This window comes from Trichoplusia ni, chromosome 3, assembly GCF_003590095.1.
Source record: "Trichoplusia ni isolate ovarian cell line Hi5 chromosome 3, tn1, whole genome shotgun sequence".
NCBI classification, from domain to species: domain Eukaryota; kingdom Metazoa; phylum Arthropoda; class Insecta; order Lepidoptera; family Noctuidae; genus Trichoplusia; species Trichoplusia ni.
The window spans coordinates 19885377-19909942 of record NC_039480.1 but is presented as its reverse complement, the minus strand read 5'-3'; the positions used below and the strand labels follow the sequence as shown (position 1 = coordinate 19909942).

At 36.3% G+C, this 24566-nt stretch overlaps 1 protein-coding gene across 1 annotated transcript; it reads left to right on the top strand.

The window, feature by feature from the left end:
• Positions 1 to 331: 331 nt before the first annotated feature.
• LOC113492332 (phosphate carrier protein, mitochondrial-like) lies at positions 332 to 23716 on the top strand. Its single transcript, XM_026869795.1, has 9 exons — positions 332 to 419; positions 3714 to 3813; positions 4886 to 4997; positions 19025 to 19194; positions 19443 to 19604; positions 20855 to 21034; positions 21889 to 22026; positions 22423 to 22554; positions 23019 to 23716. Exons 2-9 carry the CDS (start codon positions 3718 to 3720, stop codon positions 23106 to 23108), a joined length of 1080 nt encoding a protein of 359 aa, XP_026725596.1. The 5' UTR covers positions 332 to 419; positions 3714 to 3717; the 3' UTR covers positions 23109 to 23716.
• The last annotated feature ends 850 nt before the right edge of the window (positions 23717 to 24566 follow it).

Here is a 24566-nt window from a genome sequence, read left to right as displayed (position 1 = left end):
AGGCAAATAAAATGAGGTTTAATATGCTTTAATATTAATTACCAAGGAGGTTAACAGACGAGACCCTTTACATTTAACTCAAGTCTTTTGGGTAAGTATCGTACAACTTTGCAATTAAAGATTTAGTTTAAAGTTGGTGAGAACTAAAACCCACGACGGCAATCTATATTTATTAAACAACTATCGTCCATTCATATCATAATGCAATACGGAATGGTTAAATAATTAACAAAGTTATAGCATTTTCAAGCCAATGGAATAATTTTACCGATCATTGCCAACGTGAAAAAACTTCACGTGATTATGTAACATCCGTTATGGCGCTGGCATTGTCACATCTGTTTCCTTTACCACTGTGCGTCAGGCGCGGTGCGGTGTGTTCACGGTGTGTTGAGTAGTTTCCATCGGATTTAAAACATGTAAGTGTAGACAACTTTATTATTTATACTGTTTTACTAGTAAACCACGTCTTTTCATTCATAATTTTGTGTTTTTAATCGTTTTTGTGGAACCTGGAATACGTTCTGCCGGAATTTTCCTTACGTAACATTAATGAAATTATGTTTGCACGTGACCTTGCTCCAAATTTTATTTTGATATTCTAAATTTCATTAAGAAATTAAAGAAAATATATCTGCTTTGATAATACCGTTGTTAACTCGGAATAAGTCGACGTAAGTTAAATCAAGTTGGTTGAATATGGATTGACGTTTGCCTGGTTTTATGCGGTATTGATTAAAAAAGTGACTTTTATGCTTACGTACGCTTTTTGATGCAGTATGGCTCATAAAATAGACAATTTTAATCAATAACTTTCCTTAATTTTGATGAAAATGTATTTTAATTAATGTTAAATCTTAATAATTGTTAATTGTTCGTTACCTAACCTTCATTTTTAATCTGCGTCACTTTTGACACTGGCATTGATTTTGGCCTGTTTCGTAATATATTACGATGGAAAAACTTTACATTTCATGCTTTTAGAGTGAAATTATACTTTGGAATGCGACACGAATCGATATTTTCAGTTAAAATGGCTGTTTACATAAATTATATCATTGTACGTTTATTTTGTTGCCGTAACTAATTTGTTAACCTGAAGTACAAAAGTATGTCGTTTAGCTAATAGTAATTTTTCATTAATTTTCCTTAAGCAGGTCTTTAAAATTCACCTGTTCTTAAATTACCTTGTATTTTACTTACTTTATTTCAACTTTTTAATTGTTACTTATAACTACGGCATCAACAATTCAACATAATTATAATATGCCATTCCAACCTCGGAAAAAAACGGAACTTCTAAAATCAACATTTTCCTCTAACATTTTTATGTAAACAATTCTTCATAATCTAATCTAATAACATGCTTAACTATCAGCATTAGATACTCCAAAAATAAACTATAGATCAAATTGACATAAAACCTTCATGCAGTTAATATTTTATAGTCTATGGTATACTGAAGGAGTTATTGATTGACCCAGTTCTGATGTAATATTTTATATGCTGAACTGAAGGCTTATTGCTTCTTTACTATTGGATTAGCTAAATCTTTTAATGGATTTAAGCTTAATACACCTAGTATGGTATGGAAACATGTGACATTTTATTTAAAAAAAATAATGTGACCATTTGTCCAAGGAGTTTTATTATACAGCTATAGAGTAGAAAGGTATTCTTAGCTGCAATTCCATCTTGCAACTATCCCAATGCAGTAATGGGCTGTTAGAAATAAATTTGGATCTCTGCATGTGGTCTACATATGTTCAATGCATTGAATGCAGTTATATATGGCCTAACCATTTTAAAACTATAATAATGTGTGATGATTGCCTGTAAAGAGTTAAATATCCTTGAATACTTTATTTGACAACAGATTCAATTGATCAAGTTTAAAAAAACTGGGTTTTGATTATAATTGAGCCTTGGCAAGTCCTAATAAAGAGATTGAATCATTATTGCACATTATAAACTTCCCGTAACAGTCCCAGCGAATACACCTCATGCATTACTGAGAAATAGGAGTATTGTAAAAACACAAACAAAATAACTTATAAAATCAAACTTTAAATTCATTGACAGACAAAACAGTTTTATTAGACGGGCTGCATATGAATAATTCAATCACACAAGTCACAATGTGTTATCACGTCAAATGATATTGCCACATAACTTGTATATCTGATAAAATCACTACTTGACAAGAGTCATGTGACTTCAATTAATCAAATTGAGTAACTTTGTCTAGATATCATTGTTGTAAGTGGTAGGTTCGATCAGTAAGTAGAAGAACCTCATTAATTATTTATTGGAGTGGCAATTACTGATAAAACTGCCTTAAATCCGGACGTAGTGTGGGCTGGTTCCATGTGGCTCAGAACAGAAGATTGTAGAGATTTAGGGACTGCTTTTGCCCAGCTGTGGGACACAGTGGGCGGGATATAAAAGAAAGTCTGGAAGGTAAAGGCAACCCTTCTCTTTCATCACAGGGCCTTTTTTTGTAAGGCGGGGGAATCCGCTTGGACACCTATTCCCTCAGGGGAGGAAATGGGTAGTGTCAGACTCTTGCTGACTAAACCCGAACCGCCGTGTTATGTCATCCGCGTTTTAGTCTCGGTGTATGGCAACGCGTTGCAATCCTTCCTACAATGATCGCGGGCTTCCACCGGCCAGTAGTGTGGGCCAATAATTCTGTCTCCATCACGGGGCCACATCTTAAACTAATATAATTGCGGGTGTGAAAGAGAGAGCCTGTCAACACCGTGTATTGCGCTTTCCCGCTCAAAAAATATATTTAAACAACCATTAAATATTACCTCAGTTTAAAATAGGAATGCAATAGGCTAGCAATTGAAATATACACAATTGACTATTTTATAAACGCTTATCAGCCGATATGATTCAAATGCTATAAACTAGCTATTACAATAAACAAATTAAAACATTATGGGTAAGGTTCATTGAACATATAATAAAAAAATTAACAAAAAAGATTCCAAGGTTTTAACGTAGATTCAAATGGTTTTTTTTCTTTATACTATGTTACGCGTGCGATTGCGCGCGAGCGATGACTTGAAAGAAAATAAAAACTATTTGCCGAAGATGGTATGGACAACACCAAAAAAATTGATAGCTATGCTCAAAATGAAACCATAAACTGCTGTGATTCGTACGTATTTACGCCAAATCTTCATAACACTCCGTTGACTCAGCGACCCTAAATGTGTCTTGGCCTCTGGTACCAGAAAGCGCCTCTTTACCCGATCCTTCACCACTTCTCGCCAATCACCTTCGTGAAGCGCCCGAAGGTCCGCCTCAACTGTATCATTTTAGCGATACCTGGGTCGGCCAACAGGGCGTCTACCTATTGGTCGTTTCAAATACGCTCTCTTAATAAATGAATAAATATAAATAAATACGGACAACATCACGTACATTGTTCTGAACCTAAAGTAAGTTGCTAAAGCACTTGTGTTATGGAATTCAGATACAATGAAGGTACCACAAACACCCAGGCCCGAGACAATGTAGAATGTCGGATCGAATCCAACCTCAGAGCTAGCGACACCTTGAAACCGGTGCGTTCTCTCTTGGCCGAGCTAAGCCAAGTCTGAGGTTTCCCCAATGATGTTGGGGTTAGCTACGAGTTCTTCAATTTCGGCGTATTTTCATAATAAACATTTGATTAAATAATGTATATTTGTTTGTTTCAGAATAATGTTCTCGTCCCTGTTAGACAAGGCGCGGAACTCGCCATTCCGGGGCCCGCTCACACCCGCCCAATGCCAGGCCTCCACACCGGCACTTGAACAGGTGAGAAATTGAAAAATATTGCCCGATCACAGGTTAAGTTACGCTTTACGCGGTCGGTCCTTGGATGGGTGATCGTCTATGACATAACGAGCTCCTCCCGGTTTTAGAAGGCACGTAAAATTTTGGGTCAACTTTCACACAGCGCCATCTAGACTCAAACAAACTAAGCATTACTTGTATTATAGATTCTAGACAACTGACAGGAATGCTTATATATTTCTAAGTAGATACATAATATTACACAAAGACACAGACTAAAATGATCGTGCTAGTCACACAAACATTTGTTCTGGGGGAAAATTGAACTCCCACGACCGTTATAACAGTCAGGGCCACTAACCACTAGACCAGCAGGCCAGTCAGCAACTGCCCAATGATGAGAACAACTGCCGGAGGGGGGCTGTCGTGTAGCACGCGTCGGTCGGCGACGAATGACGTCGTCTTGTCGCAGGCAACGTGGCCGTCGTGTGTGTCGCGCCAGAAGTGCCCTGTGACACATGATTATGAGATCTGAGGGCTTTGACAACGTGGGTTCGAACCCCGCACAGGGCAAGAATTTATATGATCTACAAATGCTTGTATCTCTATGTCTTGATGTTTTAAGTCTATGTAAACTCCACCAAACATTGGTTTTTCCACTGGTTGGATAGCCGAGTGTTTGATATCACCACGCCTACTACTACGCGACGTGTCGCGGATTTGATCGTAGTCTCTTGAGTAGCAAGCCTGCGTAATCCATGAACTCTTGTCCTGATTCTGACCGTCCGATGACTTGAATATATGCGAAACTCACCGCGACAGAAGGATTATTTCCGAAATGAAAAGAAATAAGGGGTGAATTCTTTCTTCATTTCGGATTCATTTTCCTATGAGAGTAAAGCGGCATAGAACCTCCAAATGTTGTATATTGGTTCCTTTTTAAGTGTAATGGAGAACTAAGAAAGGATTTATAAAAAATCACCCTCTGAGGAGATTAAAAGACGGCTGAAAGCGGTTATATAATACCTGAAAAGTACCTCACACTCAAGTGGCATGTATTACGTAATACTAAGTATATTCGTGTCTATCACAGACCAGCGGCATGGGCATGGCCGCGGCGGCGGTAGTCCCCCAGGGTGACTCCTGCGAGTTCGCCTCCACCAAGTACTTCGCACTCTGCGGTCTTGGCGGTATCCTGTCCTGTGGTAAGTACTCATCATATTATCATATTAAATGTCTTAATAGTCAACCTTAAAAGTATGGACTATGTATGTAATAAATACTAGTATGTACTATGTAATTGTAGTTTTAAGTTTAAGTAATATAATTGTACTCTTGACGACTAGAAATTTGATATTAATCAATTTGATGTTTAAATGTAGTATTTTGTTGATTAATTACATAATTTTCAAGCGTCCCTAAAAGACCTGCTGTTATCTGTTTAATCCTTCTGTCATTAGAACAATCATAGTTTAAAACGTCATAATGCGGCCTTTTTGCGCAAATTGTGACGTCACGACACAATTCAAACTTTATTTTCAAACAACATAATATATCTGTCTTTGATATTCAAAACAAATTCTCAACTTTCATAGACACGTTCTAAAATCTAAAATCGAATTTTAAATATACTCCAAACTGTCATTTGTTCTATATTCTTATTACGAAATTCAAAAAAGCCTAGTTTATCTTTTGTTTGTATCTGTTTATAGAATCTTCGTCTCTGACTTGTTTATGGCAGGAAGCCAAAGGTCGAATACTTATTGTACGGTCAACCAGTAACAATGAAGGGCGAATTTCAACCTTATTCCGTTGTAATAGGGGCGTTGACAATGACTGGTAGACTGTACGTATGTGCTATTTGCTAGGCCGTAACCTCTATGTAATTTAGGTACTTGCTATTGACATAGTAAACTATTAATTCATACTCGTTATTAGTAGCTATTTCTACAACACCCTGTGTTATTGGTCTAGGTTCTACAACTTGCACTCAGTAGGTTATTATTAAACTATGGAAGTTACGTAATCTACACTAATATTATTTATATAAAAGTAACTCCTGTTAAGCTCTATCGGCTAAACAGCTGAATCAATCATGAAACATTTTTATATAAGATTAGCTTGAAAATCGAGAAACTACATAAGACTTATTTTTCCCCCCTGACAACCATTTTCCAAGCGGCCATTAGTTAATGCTAGCGAAAAAAAACAATACAAAACAGGATATTATGAAATGCAGGTAAACAAATCAAATTATCATCTTTCACTTCTTGAAATACTAAGTTAAAAAATAAGTCAAACATTTTTCCAAAAAAATATTTAACCCGATTAAATACTTACCTACTTTCTAAAGCCCTACCCATAGATAACAGAGTAGAAACAATAGATTATTCATTTATAATCTGTGCTTGACATTATCCGAGCGAAAACGTCTTCAATCACAGACGAGATTTAGATAATTGCAGTTTATTAGATAAAGGTATATTCTGTTATCTTATATATTTATATTAGCTGTAGTTATGTGCACAATATTATTATTTACATAAATATGTATGCAGGCATGTATGTAATAGTTTTCCTTAGCTTGTGAAGGAAACGTTTAACATTATAGTATCTATCAATAGCCCAAATTAGCTTTATCCCCATAAATTACAATAGTTTTGTAGCTACCGTGGGCGTCCATGTTTTTTTTTTACCTTTATAGAACCAGGGTGGATGGCCCCTGGTAGATACCCCATCACATTCTAGATTAAATTTCTCAACAAGGCCTCTGCATGTTGAACCTGTGTTCCCGTGCCCGCCTTTAAAAAGGACCGGGTCTCTTCTCATGAAGTTATCCCGCGCAAATGAAGAAAAAGATGCTAAGACTCCATTGACAAACGGTGAAGGAAAAAAATCTGCGCCTGGTGAAAAATGTTTTCAGAACCAGGTTCTCAAAAGATTTTTTTAATTGGTAAAGCAAGATATCATAAAAACAGTGAAATAGTGATGTTCCCTGTAACCTGTATCAAAATAAATCACAATATTAGTAATATAGTTCAATGTAACATATTTCTCCATCATTATCTCTCACATGTCTGATAATAGACATAACACAGATTACGTCATTCGTAGACCACTGTTTATCTGAGTGCAAAGATCGCACGTGCTTTCTAATAATAATAATTGTAGTTCCTGTCTCACTCTACATGTTTATAATATTATAAAGTACAAATCTTGTATGAATACTAGCTGTTGCCCGCGACTTCGTCCGCGTGGTTAGAAGATATAAGTTATGATTAATAATAATAATAATAATAATAGTTCTCCCATAGAGCGGAGATGAATGATCCCTAGTAGATACCCCATCACATATTAGATTAAAATTCTCAACAAGGCCTCTACATGTTGGACCTGTGTCCCCGTGCAAGCCTTTAAAAAGGACCGGGTCTCTTCACATGAAGTGATCCCGTGACTATAAAGAGATAATAATAATAATAATAATAATAAGCCCCCTAAAATCCAGCCACACGTCCTGATTGACCATCTAATCACGTGGGGGGCGGACACGCGAATGAGAAATTACTGTCGTGGCTAACGTGGCTCTGGTAACCCATTCAATATGGAGACACGATCTAAAAGTAAACGTATAGGACCGCTGCCCGGGGGCGATCGCCGGGGCACACCTGGAGCTGACGCTGGGTGTCTCAGCATGCGAACCGTCAGCGGTGAGGAGTTGAGCAGGCGGGCTCCCACCGATAAGGATACTACAGCCGATCCCTCCGACGAAATTGACCGACTGACAGACAGGACTAATAGCCCAATAGAACCATTTAGCCCTAGTACCATATCTTACACACCCTCTTTATCAACGTCACCTTTAACTATTAGTAATACCGATACACCACCCTCACCGACCTTGGATGTTGCGCGGGAGGTTAATGCCTTTTTACCCGCGTCCACCAAGGCTGGCAAACCAAGAGTACGCATGAAATGGAGCAAAGAAGTAAACCTATTTATCATGCGTACATACTACTACATTACAAAATTAGAGACCGATATGACCATATACAGAAAACTGCTGCATGAAAATTTCTTACATAAATATCCAGATATTGTTGTTTCCGAGCAAAGAGTATCTGACCAAAGAAGAACCATTATCAGAAATAAATTGTTATCCCTAGAAGAGTTAGAGCAAGTAAAGGAAGAAGTACGTTTACAATTAGAAAATACAGAACTAAATCTTCCTTCAGAAGACCATGCCCATAATGCTAATTCTCATTTGCCAAACACAAGTAATAACCAAACAGCTCCTTTATATACACAAAGTACCCCAGCACCAGTTAATTATGTTCGCGATATTGTCTCCGTAGAAACACAGACAGAATCCTTAATTTTAACAGTAGAAAATGATATTGAAGTGTTGGTCGAGCCGGACTCATTGCCAGACATAAGCAACGAAGATTTACTAGAAAAATTTAAAACAGCACTAGTACTTTACTCTGGTATGGCTCCAACGGCGCGGCCAAGGTTGCCCAAACTTAAATACAGCCCTAAGCTTTCGCAATTGATACTAGCATTTAACGAGAAAATATTGTGTAAATTTATTTGAGAAGACACACAATTAATAGACTTGCACACACTCATATACTGTACAGCGCTTGTTATATCTAAAGAGCTAAACTTTAAAGTAACTGAATACGTAGAGAATAATAGAACAAAATACAATAATAAACCTTCTTGGCAAATTAGACTAGAGAAAGATGTTGAAAAACTTAGAGCAGATTGTGGCATACTTACGCAATATATAAATAACAACAGATCTAATAGAGTAGTTAAAAAAGTTGAAACAATATTTAAAAGTAGATTAATACATACGAAACATGAAAATAATAACAAAAAGCCAGAAGAATTCTTAGATACATTAAAACAAAAACTAGCGCTTAAAGTTCATAGACTCCGTAGATATAAAAAAGCAGAACAACGTAAGAATGATAACATCTTATTCAGTTCTAATGAAAAAATGTTCTATAGGAATTTAGCTAAACAACAATCCTCAGGTTCCATAGTAGAAAATATTGTTGAAATACCCAGTAAAGAAGAACTCGAAAGTTTTTGGTCTGGGATATGGGAGAAACAAGTTGTACACAATGACGCAGCAGAATGGATAAAGGAAGAAGAAAATAAATTTGATTCGATTGAAGAAATGGATTTTGTAGAGGTTACAGAAAGAGATATAACCAATATAACTAGTAGACTTCACAATTGGAAAGCGCCGGGTTTAGATAAAATACATAATTTTTGGTACAAAAAACTTGATTTGCTTCACAAATCACTAGCTAAAAATTTTACAGATATAATTTTAGGAAAACAACTCGTACCAGAATTTATAGCTACAGGAATAACTTACATGCTTCCTAAAGGAACGCATTCTGTAAACGCCTCCCAATACAGACCAATTACTTGCTTACCCACAATTTATAAAATTTTAACTTCAGTCATTTCATCTAAAATTAACAAACATGTAGAACAGCATAATATTATATCAGAAGAACAGAAGGGGTGCAGGCGGGGCCATATGGGATGCAAGGAACAGCTCATTATAGATTCTACTATACACAAACATGCTTCTACTAAAAATAGAAATCTGCATTGTACATTTATAGATTATAAAAAGGCTTTTGACAGTATTCCTCATTCTTGGTTAGTTAAAATATTGCAAATTTATAAAATCAATTCACACATAGTAGACTTTTTACGACTTATAATGAATAGATGGAAAACAACTCTGCAACTTAATTATCTTGGTAACTCTGTAACGACACGACAAATATTAATTAGAAAAGGAATATATCAGGGTGACTCCTTGAGTCCTCTATGGTTCTGCCTTGCTCTTAACCCCTTGTCAAATATGTTGAATCGTAGCCGGGTTGGATATTGCCTCAAACACACCAGTCAGGATACCGTTATTTCACATCTCATTTATATGGATGATATCAAGCTTTACTCTAAAACAGAAAAAGATATGAAAATTCTAATTAATTCTACATCACAGTTTAGCAAAGATATTAATATGAAATTTGGTTTAGATAAATGCAAAACATTACACGTTATAAGAGGCAAAATTAAACCCGGTGACTATGTAGTTAACGATACCGATACAATAGAAGCTATGGAACCAAATGATGTATATAAGTATTTAGGTTATAACCAACTTAAGGGGCTGGATCACAAGACCATCAAAAGTTCACTGAATATAGAGTACAGGAAAAGAATGAATTCATTGTGTAAAAGTCAATTATCTGGCAAAAATCTTATTAAAGCTATTAACACGTATGCCGTCCCAATTCTGACATACTCTTTTGGAATAATTAAATGGACAAAAACTGACATAGAACAGATAGAGCGAGCCACACGTACAACACTTACAAGACATAACAACTTACACCCTAAATCTGCCATAGAGAGACTTACTATTAAAAGACAGGATGGAGGAAGAGGTCTTATTGACATTCACCACCTATGGCAGAAACAATTAAGCAGATTAAAAACGTTTTTCATTTCCAAAGCCAGTAGTAGCGAGATCCATAAAGCAATAGCCCAAAACGATGATAACTATACACCATTAAATCTAAAAGATCAGGCCAACACTCTGAATCCCAGTGATAGCGAGCCGCAAGTACAAAAGATAGAAAACTGGAAGAAAAAAGTACTTCACGGGCGGCATCCTCACGACCTGGAGCAATCACATGTAGACTCAGTAGCATCTAACACATGGCTAAAAATAGGTAACTTGTTCCCAGAAACGGAAGGTTTCATGATAGCTATACAGGATCAAATAGTTAACACTAAAAATTACAGGAAGTACATAATAAAGGACCCTACCATAGTAAACGACAAATGCCGTAAATGCCATACTCACCCAGAAACCATACAGCACATAACGGGTGCATGCACAACTCTCACCCAGACTGACTACACCCACCGTCACAACCAAGTAGTCAATATAGTGCACCAACAGCTCGCTCTGAAACACAAACTAATTGATTATAACACTTACACACCCTACTATAAATATACACCCCAAACTGTCCTAGAAAACTCTACACATAAGCTCTATTACGACCGAGCCATATTAACAGATAGGACAGTCCATTACAATAGACCAGATATAACTTTAGTAGATAAAATAAATAAAACCACTTACCTGATAGACGTCGCTGTTCCCAACACCCATAATTTGCAGAAAACTATAGCTGAAAAAATAAGTAAATATGCAGACCTGAAAGAAGAAGTTTCTCGAATCTGGAAGCAAAACAAAGTGTTTGTAATCCCCATAGTCCTCTCCACTACCGGTGTTATACCGAAGCAACTCCATAGTAGCCTGAAAATAATAGACCTAAAAAAAAGCTTATATATTATGCTGCAAAAGGCGGCCATATTAAACACATGCAGAATTGTAAGGAAGTTCATGTCAGCAGACGAAAGTTAGTTAGATAAGTTAAATACACCACACGCTGCATTTACTTGGCAACAGCCCGTAAATGTGGTCTAAAACCAGCTATAAGCTGTGAAGTAAAAATATTTCCCAAAAATAATAATAAACCCCTCGGGGCTAGTCGTTCTCTCTCTCCATGGGAATAACGCATAACCAGAGGGTACATTAGTATGCTTTTTCAAACCTTGAGATATAAATAAAAAATGTGTCTGAAGGTATATGTAGGAGCATACATCCGCAGGGCAGCTTGTGGCGAGCTGTTTGTGAGTAGCGACACAACGGAACCTGAATGCCCCAGGGGGTCACTCTTTACGGGGACTCCCAGCTCTTTCTTGCCTTAACTGGCTGGCTAGAGAGGGGTCGCTAGAGCTATATGCTCGGGGGTGGAAGTGTCTAATGGCGTAATAACGAGGAAACCCGCTCCGGGTCCGTGACCCGCGATGGTGAAATCGGTGTCGCACCTCTCTACACCCTTAGCCTATCTCACTGATGTTGCCTCTCGCTGCCTATCGTGGCGGTATGATGGGGGGCCCATTTTTGAGCCGGCGAGTCACCGCCTGCCAATTTAATTCCATTTTTATGTGTTGAAAGGCAGGTGCTATAGTTTTCCATAGCTTTAAAGGAAACCATTCCATTTAACATTATTAATACCAATAGCCCTTATTATTTATACACATTACAATTTGCAATAGTTTTGTAGCTACCTTGGGTCGTCCATCTTTGTTCTTTAATAGAGCAGGGGTGGATGACCCCTGGTAGATACCCCATCACATTTTAGATTAAAGTTCTCAACAAGGCCTCTACATGTTGGACCTGTGTCCCCGTGCAAGCCTTTAAAAAGGACCGGGTCTCTTCACATGAAGTGATCCCGTGACTGAAAAGAGATAAAAATAATAATAATATATTTATTTGCATAAAACATGGTATATAAAGATGTTACAATAGGTTGAGATCATACATGTTTTGCTTAACACTAAAGCATGCAAAATTAACTACGCTAACACGGTTAATATTTAAAACTATGTTCCATGAATTCTTCAATGGAATAAAAGTTGTTTTTGATAAGCCATTGGTACAATTTTACTTTAAAAAGTTTACAATTTAGGGATTTTAGCGTATAAGGCAATTTGTTATAGAGGCGTATGCACATAGCCAAACAACTTTTATTATATTTAGTTAGCCTTGGGAAATCACTTATGACAAGTTGGTTTTTGTCTCGCCGACTGCGAGTGTTTAGACTTATTTCCTCTACCGTATTGAAAAGGTGCTTGTGTTTTTGTACAAACATACACACTTCATAAATGTATAATGAGGGTAGCGGTAGCAGACCAAGTTCTTTAAAAACGGGTACACAAGATACATCTGATGGAATACCATATATGGCACGTATACATTTTTTTTGTGCTATGAATGCTTTTTGTTTATTCGTACTATTTCCCCAGACAATAAGACCATAACGCAGTGATGACTCAACGTAGGCGCGATACGTCATAACAGCCGTTTTTATGTTAGTAATGTTTTTAATTTGCCTTAAAGCATATACAAATTTGTTTATTTTTGTGCATAAATTATCAATATGTGCTTTCCAATCCAAATATTCATCTATTGTCACTCCTAAAAATTTACATTGTTTCACTTGTGTAATTTTCTGTATATTTAATTTGAAATTGTGATTATTATTGTAGCATTTATTAAATTGTATGTATACGGACTTGTTTAGATTGATAGATAAATTATTATTATTTAACCAGGTAATTAAATTCTCTATAGTATTATTTATGTCTTTTTCGTGATCAATAACAGAGTTACCTTTTTTATCAGTAGTTACAATAATAGAAATGTCATCAGCATAGAGACAGCATTGATGATTGGTCACATTGACTACGTCATTTATATAAAGAAGAAATAAGATGGGCCCTAATATGCTGCCCTGAGGCACACCGCGTTTAATGATTTTATATTCTGAGGAGTATGATGTAATATTTTTATTTTTATCAAGTTTGGTGATATTAACACTTTGTTGACGTTCAGTTAGGTACGATAATAACCACTGGAGAGCCAGCCCTCTAATCCCGATAGATTCTAATTTGTGAAGTAGTATTTCGTGGGAAACCAAATCGAACGCTTTTGATAAATCAAAAAATAACCCTGTCGTGAGCTGATTGTTGTTGATTTTGGTAAGTATTTCTTTCATAAGATAATAGATGGCTAAGGTCGTGGATTTTTGTTTTTGAAATCCAAATTGTTCTATATTTATTATATTAAATTTTGAACAGTATTTGGTTAATCTTACATACATGCATTTTTCATATATTTTAGACAATATGGGTATTAACGTTATAGGGCGATAATTATTCATCTCAGTTTTTTCACCTTTTTTATGTAGCGGTATAACAATGGACTTTTTTAATGCTGTAGGAAATACTCCTTGTGAGAAGGATTGATTTATTAAATATGTCAACACCATATATATTTCTTCAACACATATCTTAAGTATTTTTGTGTTAAGTTCATCGTAGCCTTCTGAGTTGGTATTATTTAACGATAGTATCTGCTGTTTGACTTCATTCTCGGACATAGGTATAAGAAACATTGAGTTTGCAATTTGCTTATTATTTTTATATGTTTTTATGTGAGTTGGCGTAGGCAGTAAATCTATATAATAATCGTTAAAGCTAGAGGCTATTTCTACAGGTTTTGATATAATGGTGTCGTTGATTTTTATGTAGTCTACATTGCTTTTGGTTTGATTTTCAGTTACTTCATTTTTAATAACTGTCCAAGTAGCCTTACATTTGTTATTATTATTATTTATAAATTTAATATTAGCATTACGTTTAGCGCTATAAATGCATTTTTGCAAAATATTAGAATATGCAATATATTTATACTTGTTGCATGTACTTTTACTTTTATAATATTGAAATCGTAAGTGGCGCTTAGTTTTACAACTCTGCTTAAGACCCTTGCTTATCCATATTTGCCTATTCCTTTTTTTTGAGTTCATTTTAATTTTTAGTTTCGGAAAACAGAGATTATAAAATAGACATATTAGTTCATGGAAATTAATGAATGCTGTATTTGCATCGTTTTCCATATATACGTTCGTCCAAGACAAACATTGTAAGCATTCTTTAAATTTATGTATATTTGAAAGATTGTAATCTCTTTTATAAATATAATATATTCCTGTGTCCTCTGATGGACATTTTAAAGGAAAACAAAGCATTTGTGCTGTCTCATGATCAGAGAGATGAAGTGGAAGAACTGTCGCGATCGCTTGTGGAATATTACTAAGTATATGGTCTATGCACGAAGTTTTCCGAGTAGGTACGTTGATGTGGATATTAATATTATGGTTATATGCTAGGTCCTGCAAATCTTGTGTAACTTTACCTTTTTTTAAGGTATTTATATTGAAATCACCTGCTAAAACGATGCGTGTTTTAGAATTGTATTTTTTTTGTAAGTCAGTTAAAATACAATCTAATTTAGTTAAAAATTGAACGGGGTCGGATTGAGGCGTCCTATATAAACAAATGATCACAAGTTTATTATTTGCAACTTGAATCCCGCACACTTCAAAAGTATTTACTGAAGCATATGCTTTTAAAAACGATAATTCTTTAAAACTTAGTCCTTTTTTTACTAGTATGCAAGTACCGCCTCGATTTGTATCTCTACAGAAATTGGTAGCCATTTCATAATTGAATAACTTAATATAGTTTTCGTGTCCTTTTTTAATGAATGTTTCTGAGAGACAGATAACATGTGGATCATTGTGTAAATCGCTCATTTCCTGTAATGTTAATTCTAAAATTTCTTTTTTAGATAAAATACTCGCGATGTTTTGGTGAAGTATTCTAAAATTATGTGGATTAGGTTGTACATTTTTTGGCGCGAAAAAACGTTTTATTTTTTGTTATAATTGGGAAATAGTATGGTATAGTACCCTTAACATATTTTTCCGAGGGCATGACTCTATTATTAGCATTTTTATCACGCATGGTTTCAGAGTACTTATTATTAAAATAGAAGGGGATGGTGCCTTTTTTGGGTTCAGTAGTCGTAACTTTTGTTAAAGAGCTTGGTCTGTTATTCGCGATATATTTTTTTATTACAGATGGGTTTAAGTATTTTTTACTATAATCTTCACAGTCTATTATGTAGTTAATTTTTTTACAAAATTCATACAGTCTGTTGTATCTATTATAAGCAAGATGACAGTTTTTATAGTATTTACAAGTATTTTTGATGCTATTATTTAGTTTAGCAACATCTAAGCGGTCATTGTTCAAGACATTTAATATGATAAAAGTATTATCTGTAAATCTATTAAGTAATTTTTTTAGTTGAGATATTACAAGTCGAATGTTATGATCATTCTCACCCAGACATATTACAATTTTGTCATCTGCTTGTATGTCGATGTTAGTGTTAGTGAGGCTACTAACTATTCTGTCGCTGTACGCGTTTGGCATAGTTTTGGCCTGGATCTCATATGTTTCGTACTGCGTAGTCTTTCTTGAATTTATGAGGGTAGCAGCCAAACCAACGAGTTGTTGTGCGCCAAAGATCATTATTCTTTTTCTGAATTTTCGATTGCGTAGATCTGCGAAGCTGGGTTCTGTTTTGTAGCCATCGTTTGAAAGTAGGTTATTTGTTATTGTAGTTTTTTTCAGTAATTTTTCGAGAAGTTGTACTTGTATATTTAGAGATTTTATTTGGCTTTTTGCGTCTTGAAGTTCATTTTGTAGGTAAGTAATATTCTGTTTCAGCTGTAGATATGACTCGTTAGTGTTAATTTTCCAACAGGAGCCAGTTTCGTTTTTGTTGTTATCTGTTTTAGGGCTATTGACATTAATTTTAGAAGACAAGTGTAGGGACTTCAGCATATTAATTTCTTTAAGCATATTGTTTACTTGCGTATTTAACTCTTTATTATTTCGTTCTGAATTCTTCAATTCAATCTCTGTATTTTCTAATCTTTTAGATAGGTGAGTTATAGTATCTTGCATTTCTGAGATTGATAGTACAACACATGTGGAATTTTCTACGTTTTCAGTTATTTTAGTCGGCGATGTGTCATTTTCGTATGATGTATCGCAATCGCTTAATATGTGAGAGTCTTCTTTTGGCTTAGACCGCTGCTGCCTTTGTATCTTAGTCGCTGAGGGCGATAGTTTGGTTGAACATTTATTTCTCCTGGTAATATTAGATGTAGCTGCGCAATTTGTTGCTTTCTTTATAATGCATGTCTTGCAACGCCACTTATTTTTTGACTCTAGGCTCATCATTCGGTAGGTTGGTTCTGGGTAACCATCGCAGTCAAATTCAAATCTGTTATTACAAACCGCACATAACGCAGTCTTTTTAACGTCAACAGATTTTTTGCATTTGTAGCAAGTAACAAGTACTGGTACTTTAAGACCACTGTTGACAGTATTTGCGTTCTTTAGTTGAGAGGTCATGATGAATTAACAATTATAAACATTCAAAAAGAATCCTGTTGAGCAGTGGACTTGAACGTTAGCCTTTCGATTCAAAGGTGAAAGCTTTCTCCTCTAAGCTACAACCACTTAATTTACGAGAGTGAAATTTGATATTATACTCGTGAATTAATGTATTAGTATTTTAGAACGGTACGGAACGGTAGGCGTCAGCCGTTTGTTTTTTGAATTTAAAATGTCACATTCCTAACATTTTTGCACGGATTTTTGAAATTTTTTCGGATAGTATGTACTAATGTTTTTCTTGTTTTTGTTATATATTTGTTCACTTGGGGTTTGTTTAGCACTGTTAAATAATAGTATTAGTTCTTTTTGTTTGCCAATAGATGGCGCTAATAAATATTATCTTCTAGGATTTCTCGTATTTTTATACGATTTTATATTATTCTTCTTAATAGTATCTTATATTTAATAAATCACTCTCATACCTTTTTACGGGCTTGCTTTATCATAAAATTTCACAACTTTGAATAAAAACAAACGGTTGCTGTTTGTTTACAATTTGAAATTTGTTCGTTGGTCACTTATTAATAATTATGAATAGTTTGGTGTTTTCACAAATTTATTCTGCACTTTAGCGGTTATATTTAAGTTTTTTTTTTTTTTTTTTTTTTACTGTCTATATTCACTGTTTACTTCAAAAGATGTTGGTGCAAATATTAAATTTAAAAAATAGTTCAATGACCTTTGAAGCGTCACTTAGTGTTCGTTTATTCCTGGTTATTTACACTTAAAAGTTCACTGTAATGTTTAATTCTTCAAGTAAATGGACGTATTTTAAACGTATGGAAGTAACTTAACAAAGTTTTTATTGTAAATCAACACTTTTGAAAATATTTCTATTCACTTCGAACAGTTTGAAGGCGGGAATTTGAAAGTCATGTAAAAACAGATATTTTTCACTGTAATGATGAATGTTTTTGTTCACTTCTTTTGCAGTTATACACTGAAGCTAAATGAATATTTTAAGCACTACAAAAGGTCTAAAAGAACTTAACTACTAATTTTAAACTAATTTATTTACGGAGCTGATGTAAACATGGCGACAGCGCCATCTAGAATTGTATTTGCATATAGATTGTATCTGCCCTGTTTTTTTCCACATTTTCCATTGTATCTTGGCTCCTATTAGTCGCTGGGTGATGATTATATAGCCTAAAACCTTCCTCCTACTGGTTCATATTTTTTCAATTGGAACCAGGAACCAACAAACAAACAAAACTCTTCAGCTTTATATATTAGTATAGATTAGCTTTTTTATGTATGTGTCAAAACTACCTGTCTATAGCTTTAAAAGTAGTGTCTTACTACTGAATTGAATCTGTATTTTACGGAGTGATTGTCTGTATGTTAAGTGGTCGTCCACCAGCCATTTGTCAGAGTAACTACATCCCATAGTAAGACTTCTTCATCGTCTTCAAATCTTTGATAAACATCTCTATAATTGCCAACCAATATCAGCCTATATTTGTCCCACTGATGAGCACAGGCCCCTTCCCATGCAGGGAAGCTTTGAGCAAAAGATTGCAATAAGAGTATTTGCCTAACATTGCATAATATTATGTAGTAAAAATATCGGCAGGTTCAAATAACTGATCATGACTGATAACAGTATATTGTGGTGATATGGCTTATCATAACCTTTACACGGATGAATCAGAAAATATACTATTATGTTACAATAAAAGTGCACTGTTTATACCACCTTAGCCGTGGAATTCACTATGGCCGGTAAATTCTTCTGTAAAATAACGAGGAGTGTTTCGCTCCTTTTTAACGACTCCCGCAGTAAAGAATTTAATCATTCAATAGCTAGGTTTCACAATTATTTAAGTTACATGCTCAAGACACCCAATTTCACGATAAATACTCGTGGATCAATCAAATCGTCCTACGCGGAGATCCAACCCACGACACGTTACGTACAGTTTGGCGCGTTTACTATTATTTGCAAAATATAGTATAAATGTTAAAATCGAACAATAAAATATAGCGCAAGATATCATACAATCAGGGGTGTACATTTTTTTTTCTTTTATTAGTTGAGTCCTTGTATTGCGAGGGTTTTTACAAACATATAAATCACGTGCACAAAGACGCCCAGACTCCTCAGAACAGCATTCGTGGATCACTCGACACGTCGTGCTGAGTGGGTTTGGCGTGGTGACCCCAACCACTCAGCTATTCACGTATTCAATATAAGAGAATGTTACAAATTTAAATGTTCCATTTCGTTTGTCACCAGGTATCACCCACACCGCTGTGGTGCCCCTTGACTTGGTGAAATGCCGTCTTCAGGTCGACCCCGACAAGTACAAGAATGTAGTCAACGGCTTCAAGGTCTCGGTCCGTGAGGAGGGCATGAGGGGGCTCGCCAAGGGATGGGCACCCACCTTCTTTGGATACTCCCTGCAGGTATGTGGTATATTATCAATAAATATGGAAGATTTTGTAGTATCAGTCTAACTTAAATGATTTATGTTAACTATCCAGGCCTTTGGTATTTACACTTCACAATTTTAAGCAACACACAATGATTAAAACAAAATATCCAATTGTTCCTACTGAAAACATGAAAGACACAAAACCAATGAGTAAATCACACTTCACACACACAAACATAGAAATGACACAAAAGCTTCAACTTTCCTCTTGCTCCCCAGGGTCTCTGCAAGTTCGGTCTCTACGAAGTCTTCAAGGTGACCTACTCTGGTCTCTTGGATGAAGAGACAGCCTACACATACCGTACCGGTGTGTACTTGGCCGCTTCCGCCTCTGCTGAGTTCTTCGCTGACATCGCTCTGTCACCCCTAGAGGCTGCCAAGGTAAATAGAATAGAATATTTAGAAGAACAACAAAGTTACAGGTAGTTAGTTTAACTCATTCGTGCGCGCGGCGCTATGTGTGCGTGCGATTGACAGCGATTGTTTATTATGGAAGCTTTAATTTGTGTGACAGTGACACACAGATGAAAGCTGTGTTAGTACACACGTTGCTGTGTATTCACAAGGGCTACACACACAAGACACCGCGCGCAAATATGACCTTAAGTTTTAAGACGTTAAGTATACAAGATTCTGCTGTTTACATAGTACAAATATTTTACAGTCTAGAATGAAAAGAGGAAATTATAATATTGCAAACAGCATTTTAACTTAACATGTATACAAAATTTCAGCTCTATCGGTTGAAGATACATATGTATGTACTTCAAATTCGAGTTAAGCTTTTTAAAACTAATCATCTTCACGAAAACCAGTACAATAATATACAAGTTATTAATTGCCCGATGACGAAAGAACTGCGCTCGAGGGAGGCCGATGTGCTCTGGTCGGTGATGTCATAGTATACGTCACCCTGCCGTCTCAAGACAGGCAGCGTGGCCGGTTGTGCAGCGGAGTTGTCCCGGTGACCAAGAGATTATGAGATCTGAGGGCTTGATAATACAGTACTAATTTAAACGTTCTTGAGAAAAGCAGGGATGTTGTGGATTTTCATAATAATATCGGTATTCCGAGAAACGGTAACAGTTATAGCAGGGGTTCCCAATCTTGGGAGATTAGCGTGTTGTCCTGCACTGCTTTTTAAACCAAGCTTCCCAGAAGAAGGGAAACAGGTCATAGGCCGCGCAGAGCATGCGCGAGCGATCCCGTGGCTCTGGCTCAGGCGGTTGAAGGGGCCCGGGGTGTTTTCAGTCGGTGGGAGTATCCTCTCGGCGTGGGTTCAATTCATTAGCTTAGTCATTGTGTAGTTGTCGTTGCGTAGTCATTCCTACAAAGAAGGGGGTTTCCAACTTTTTCTTGGTCTCTCCAATTGTCCATTCCAATTTCTAACAAAATAATGTACGCAAGAAACGGATAATATCTGTATCTTGTGCGTGTTACTTGAATGTTTGTACAACCCACCGCAACACAAGGATTTCTTACTACGGAAATCTGAATCTAAAACATTTAATATCTGCAATCAAATCTAGAATACCACATCCACAACGACCCTGACTCTCAACTACAAACAAAAACCTCCATTCTACCACAAGACGACTCCACCATCTTTCTAAACATCTATCTCTCAACAGGTCCGCATCCAGACCATGCCTGGTTTCGCCAACACCCTCCGTGAGGCGTGGCCCAAGATGGTCCAGAACGAGGGCTACGGCACCTTCTACAAGGGTCTCGTACCGCTGTGGGGCAGACAGATCCCGTACACCATGATGAAGTTCGCCTGCTTCGAGAAGACTCTTGAGCTCCTCTACAAGGTGAGACGGACTTTAGATTGTATTTAATATCGCCATGAAGTCAGATCTTATTTAAATACGGTTCTATACTTGAAAAAGCGAAAAGGAATGAAGTTTCGATCTAAACAAGATTGAAGTATCTTCTTAAAGTTCAACTAAGAACGAGTTTTCAGGTTGATAATTTTCATGCACAGACACGAAAATATCTAAAATGTGCAAAGACCTGTGAGAAAATAAGTTCTTAACTGTGTTACAAATTTAAAGTAGAATCAAAATGTTTTTGATAGCCCCTGCAACACGAGGATTAAATTCCTTAACGCGGGAGTCATGTTTTTGATAGCCCCTGCAACACAAGGATTAAATTCCTTAACGCGGGAGTCTTCATTAATAAAAAAAATACTAAGTTAGTAGTAAATATTGCCCGATGACGAAAGAAACGCGCTCGAGGGAGGCCGCTGTGCTGAGGTTGGTGACGTCACGCGTCACCCTGCCGTCTTTAAGACAGGCAGCGTGGCTAGAGGCGCAGCGGAGTTGTCCCGGTGACCATGAGATTATGAGATCTGAGGGCTTGTTTAAAAATAAAATTAAAAAAAATTGTTCCAAATTACGATTTAAATTTGTAATTTGGTAATCACGGATAGCCGAATGGTGTAGCTCACCACGATAAACACACTGCGCGGGCTCTATCCCCGCGTAGTACAGGCGTTGGTGTGATCCACGAAAGCTTGTCCTGACTAGGTGTCTGGCATATGACCCCACGACACAAGGATCTAAATTCCTTAATACTTATAAACTAGTTGTTTTTGGTGTTGTATATTATGTTTGTAGTACTTCTTACTCTTTGTAACCGTTCTCCAACCCGTTTTAACTTGCAGTACGTAGTCCCCAAGCCCCGTGAGCAGTGCTCGAAGGGCGAGCAGCTGGTGGTCACCTTCGCTGCTGGTTACATCGCTGGTGTGTTCTGCGCCATCGTCTCCCACCCCGCTGACACCGTTGTGTCCAAGCTGAACCAGGTAAGCACATTTATATGCCTTTATGTATAAAGGACAACCCATATGGTGTCAAAAACAATATTAAACTTAATAACTAATGTTATTTTTTCTTGATTCAACTGTCCGACAATTCATTGGACTGTACAGAGCAGTGTAATTACGTCAAATCATATATTCAGATATGATGAGATAGGACCCCTTTAATCTAGTTGCCTGGGGCCGTTTTACGCAGTTGTGTGCAAGATGCAAGCCTGTGCTAGTCATTTAAAGGCTTTATTTAGCCTATCATTAAGACAGCGAAAAGGCAATACTTTAATTTTGAAATATTATATTAATACAGATATACTCGTCCCAACCCACAACCAAGCCTTTAAATACTAATTAACTTACTAACACAAACCAATATGAACATTACAGGACAGAACCGCCACCGTCGGCTCCATCGTCGGCAAGCTCGGTATGGCCGGAGTATGGAAGGGTCTCGGACCTAGGATCGTCATGATCGGTACCCTCACCGCCCTACAATGGTTCATCTATGATGCCGTCAAGGTAAATACACCCTTATTGATGTATGAAGGATTTAAAGATGTAGTAGCTATGCAGCAGGTTTTTTAGGTTGATTTTTGTTTGAGACTTTATAATTTTTTTATTTTCACTTATTCAACGATTTTGGTTACAACGCGAGTTTAATAGAGTTTACCAAAGATATTCACGAAAGCCGCTGATGTTAAAGGCTTCACCTTGGCTACACTGGTGACTTAGGTTTAAGAATATCTGTATATTCGAGGGAAACCCTGATGTTAAGAACTTCAGAATAATTTCAAGAAAATTTCGCTATCAAATAGTATTTTCTTGTTTTCTAAACTAGAAATATTTTCAATGATTAAAAATCAAATACCAATTGTTCCTACCGAACGCCCGTGTAGACAAAACAACAATGAGATCACAACTCTACAACCTAACCTCCCCTACCATAGACAAGTTGCACAACCTATACAACCTCTTTCCAACAGGTTTGGCTGCGCATGCCCCGACCCCCGCCAGCTGAGATGCCCGAGTCTATGCGCCTCAGACTAGAAGCAGAAGAAAAGAAGTCCAAGTGAACTAGTACATTATAAATTAGTAAGATCACATCGCGCGCTTTTCAAACTTCAGTTACAAAAATTACGGATGCGGATCGCCGGATTTACGTACCAACTCCGGGTTTCAAATCCGTAATTTAAAACCTACCCTCTTTAAGTGAAATGTCGAAAGGTCCGTGACCAAGACCTTAAGCAGATACTAAGTATTTGTCTATGGTGTGTGTAAATATCATGAAAGGGTAGTAACTTATTTATGTTTAGTTATAAAAGAATGGTTTTGTAAGATTGTTATTAAAACTCTTTATTGAGAACTTTTTGAATTTATGACAATTAAAAAAACACGATTTTGTGTGAAAGATGTTGAAGTAATTCCAAAAGTTTTTTATCTTCAGTAACATCAAAGTTGAGAGGGGGATGTAAAGAAATATATTCCTATCTCTTTCTTTTAGAGTTTTTTTAACAATAAGGCAGTATGGATATTCTGTATGATATTGCGATGATATTACGCGCGCGGTGGTAGAACCATCAACAGTAGACAATGTGATTACCATGTTACAGTATATTATATAAGTGAATGATCATGTTAAATTATTTTTTTTTTGGAAATAAATAAAAATATTTTTATTTTATGTTTTGTTTTTTTTTTTATTTATGTTCTGTCGCTTTTCAAGTGCAGTCCAGAGAAAAAAGTTGACGGCGAGCTGTCAAAAATTTAAAAAAATGAGACGCCATTACATACTAATTTTAAATAAAGCGCGAAACTGCGTGTTAATCTTTTTCTACTGAAAATCGAAAAATAGCTTTGCTATTTAATATGACGGTCAACATATTTTTTCTGGATTTTGAATGAAGTGAAGTTTTTACTATGCTGATGCTATTGGCCATGGTTCACTGAAAGCACGAACTTGTGAGCGACAGAAGGCTACTCTTTATTATTTTATTAGTGTACATGTTATCGCTAAACAATTAATAAAGTTAGATAGTTAACACAATGGTTTTATTTAATAATTCCCTATCACCTTCAAGTTAAGCATTTTTTTTACCTCGGCTCCTCTTGAGAATGGGATTCTCATCAGATATAGTTTTAATAAGGAGCTGAAAGGAAAATACAAAGCGCCAATCTGAAAAGATTTTGTTTAATTAAACCACTACAGACTCATTTACTTAAAAAAAAACCCGTCAGATATAAAGTCAGAAAACGTTATTGAGGAGTGGTTGAGGTCATCACGCCAAACTCGCTGTAGGCGTGGTGGTTCGGGTTATTTCCCGCTTAGGACAAACATTTGTGTGATCCACGAATGCTTGTTCTGATTTGTATGTTTGTGAACACCCCCGGACACAAGGATTCCGCACCGTGGGAGGCGTTTTTTTAAACAAAACAAACTAGACAGTTAAAAATGTTCTATGATATACTGACTATTAATTCTAGATTTCCTTTCCCCAAAAAAAAAACACTGTCGCTAGTCTTAACTGGTAACT

Bases quoted from the DNA above. Each gene is read 5' to 3' on its own strand.
- LOC113492332 (XM_026869795.1), top strand. From the start codon at position 3,718: ATGTTCTCGTCCCTGTTAGACAAGGCGCGGAACTCGCCATTCCGGGGC. The intron at 21,035-21,888 runs GTGAGACGGACT...TTTAACTTGCAG, and splicing joins CTCTTGAGCTCCTCTACAAG to TACGTAGTCCCCAAGCCCCG. The intron at 22,027-22,422 runs GTAAGCACATTT...TGAACATTACAG, and splicing joins TTGTGTCCAAGCTGAACCAG to GACAGAACCGCCACCGTCGG.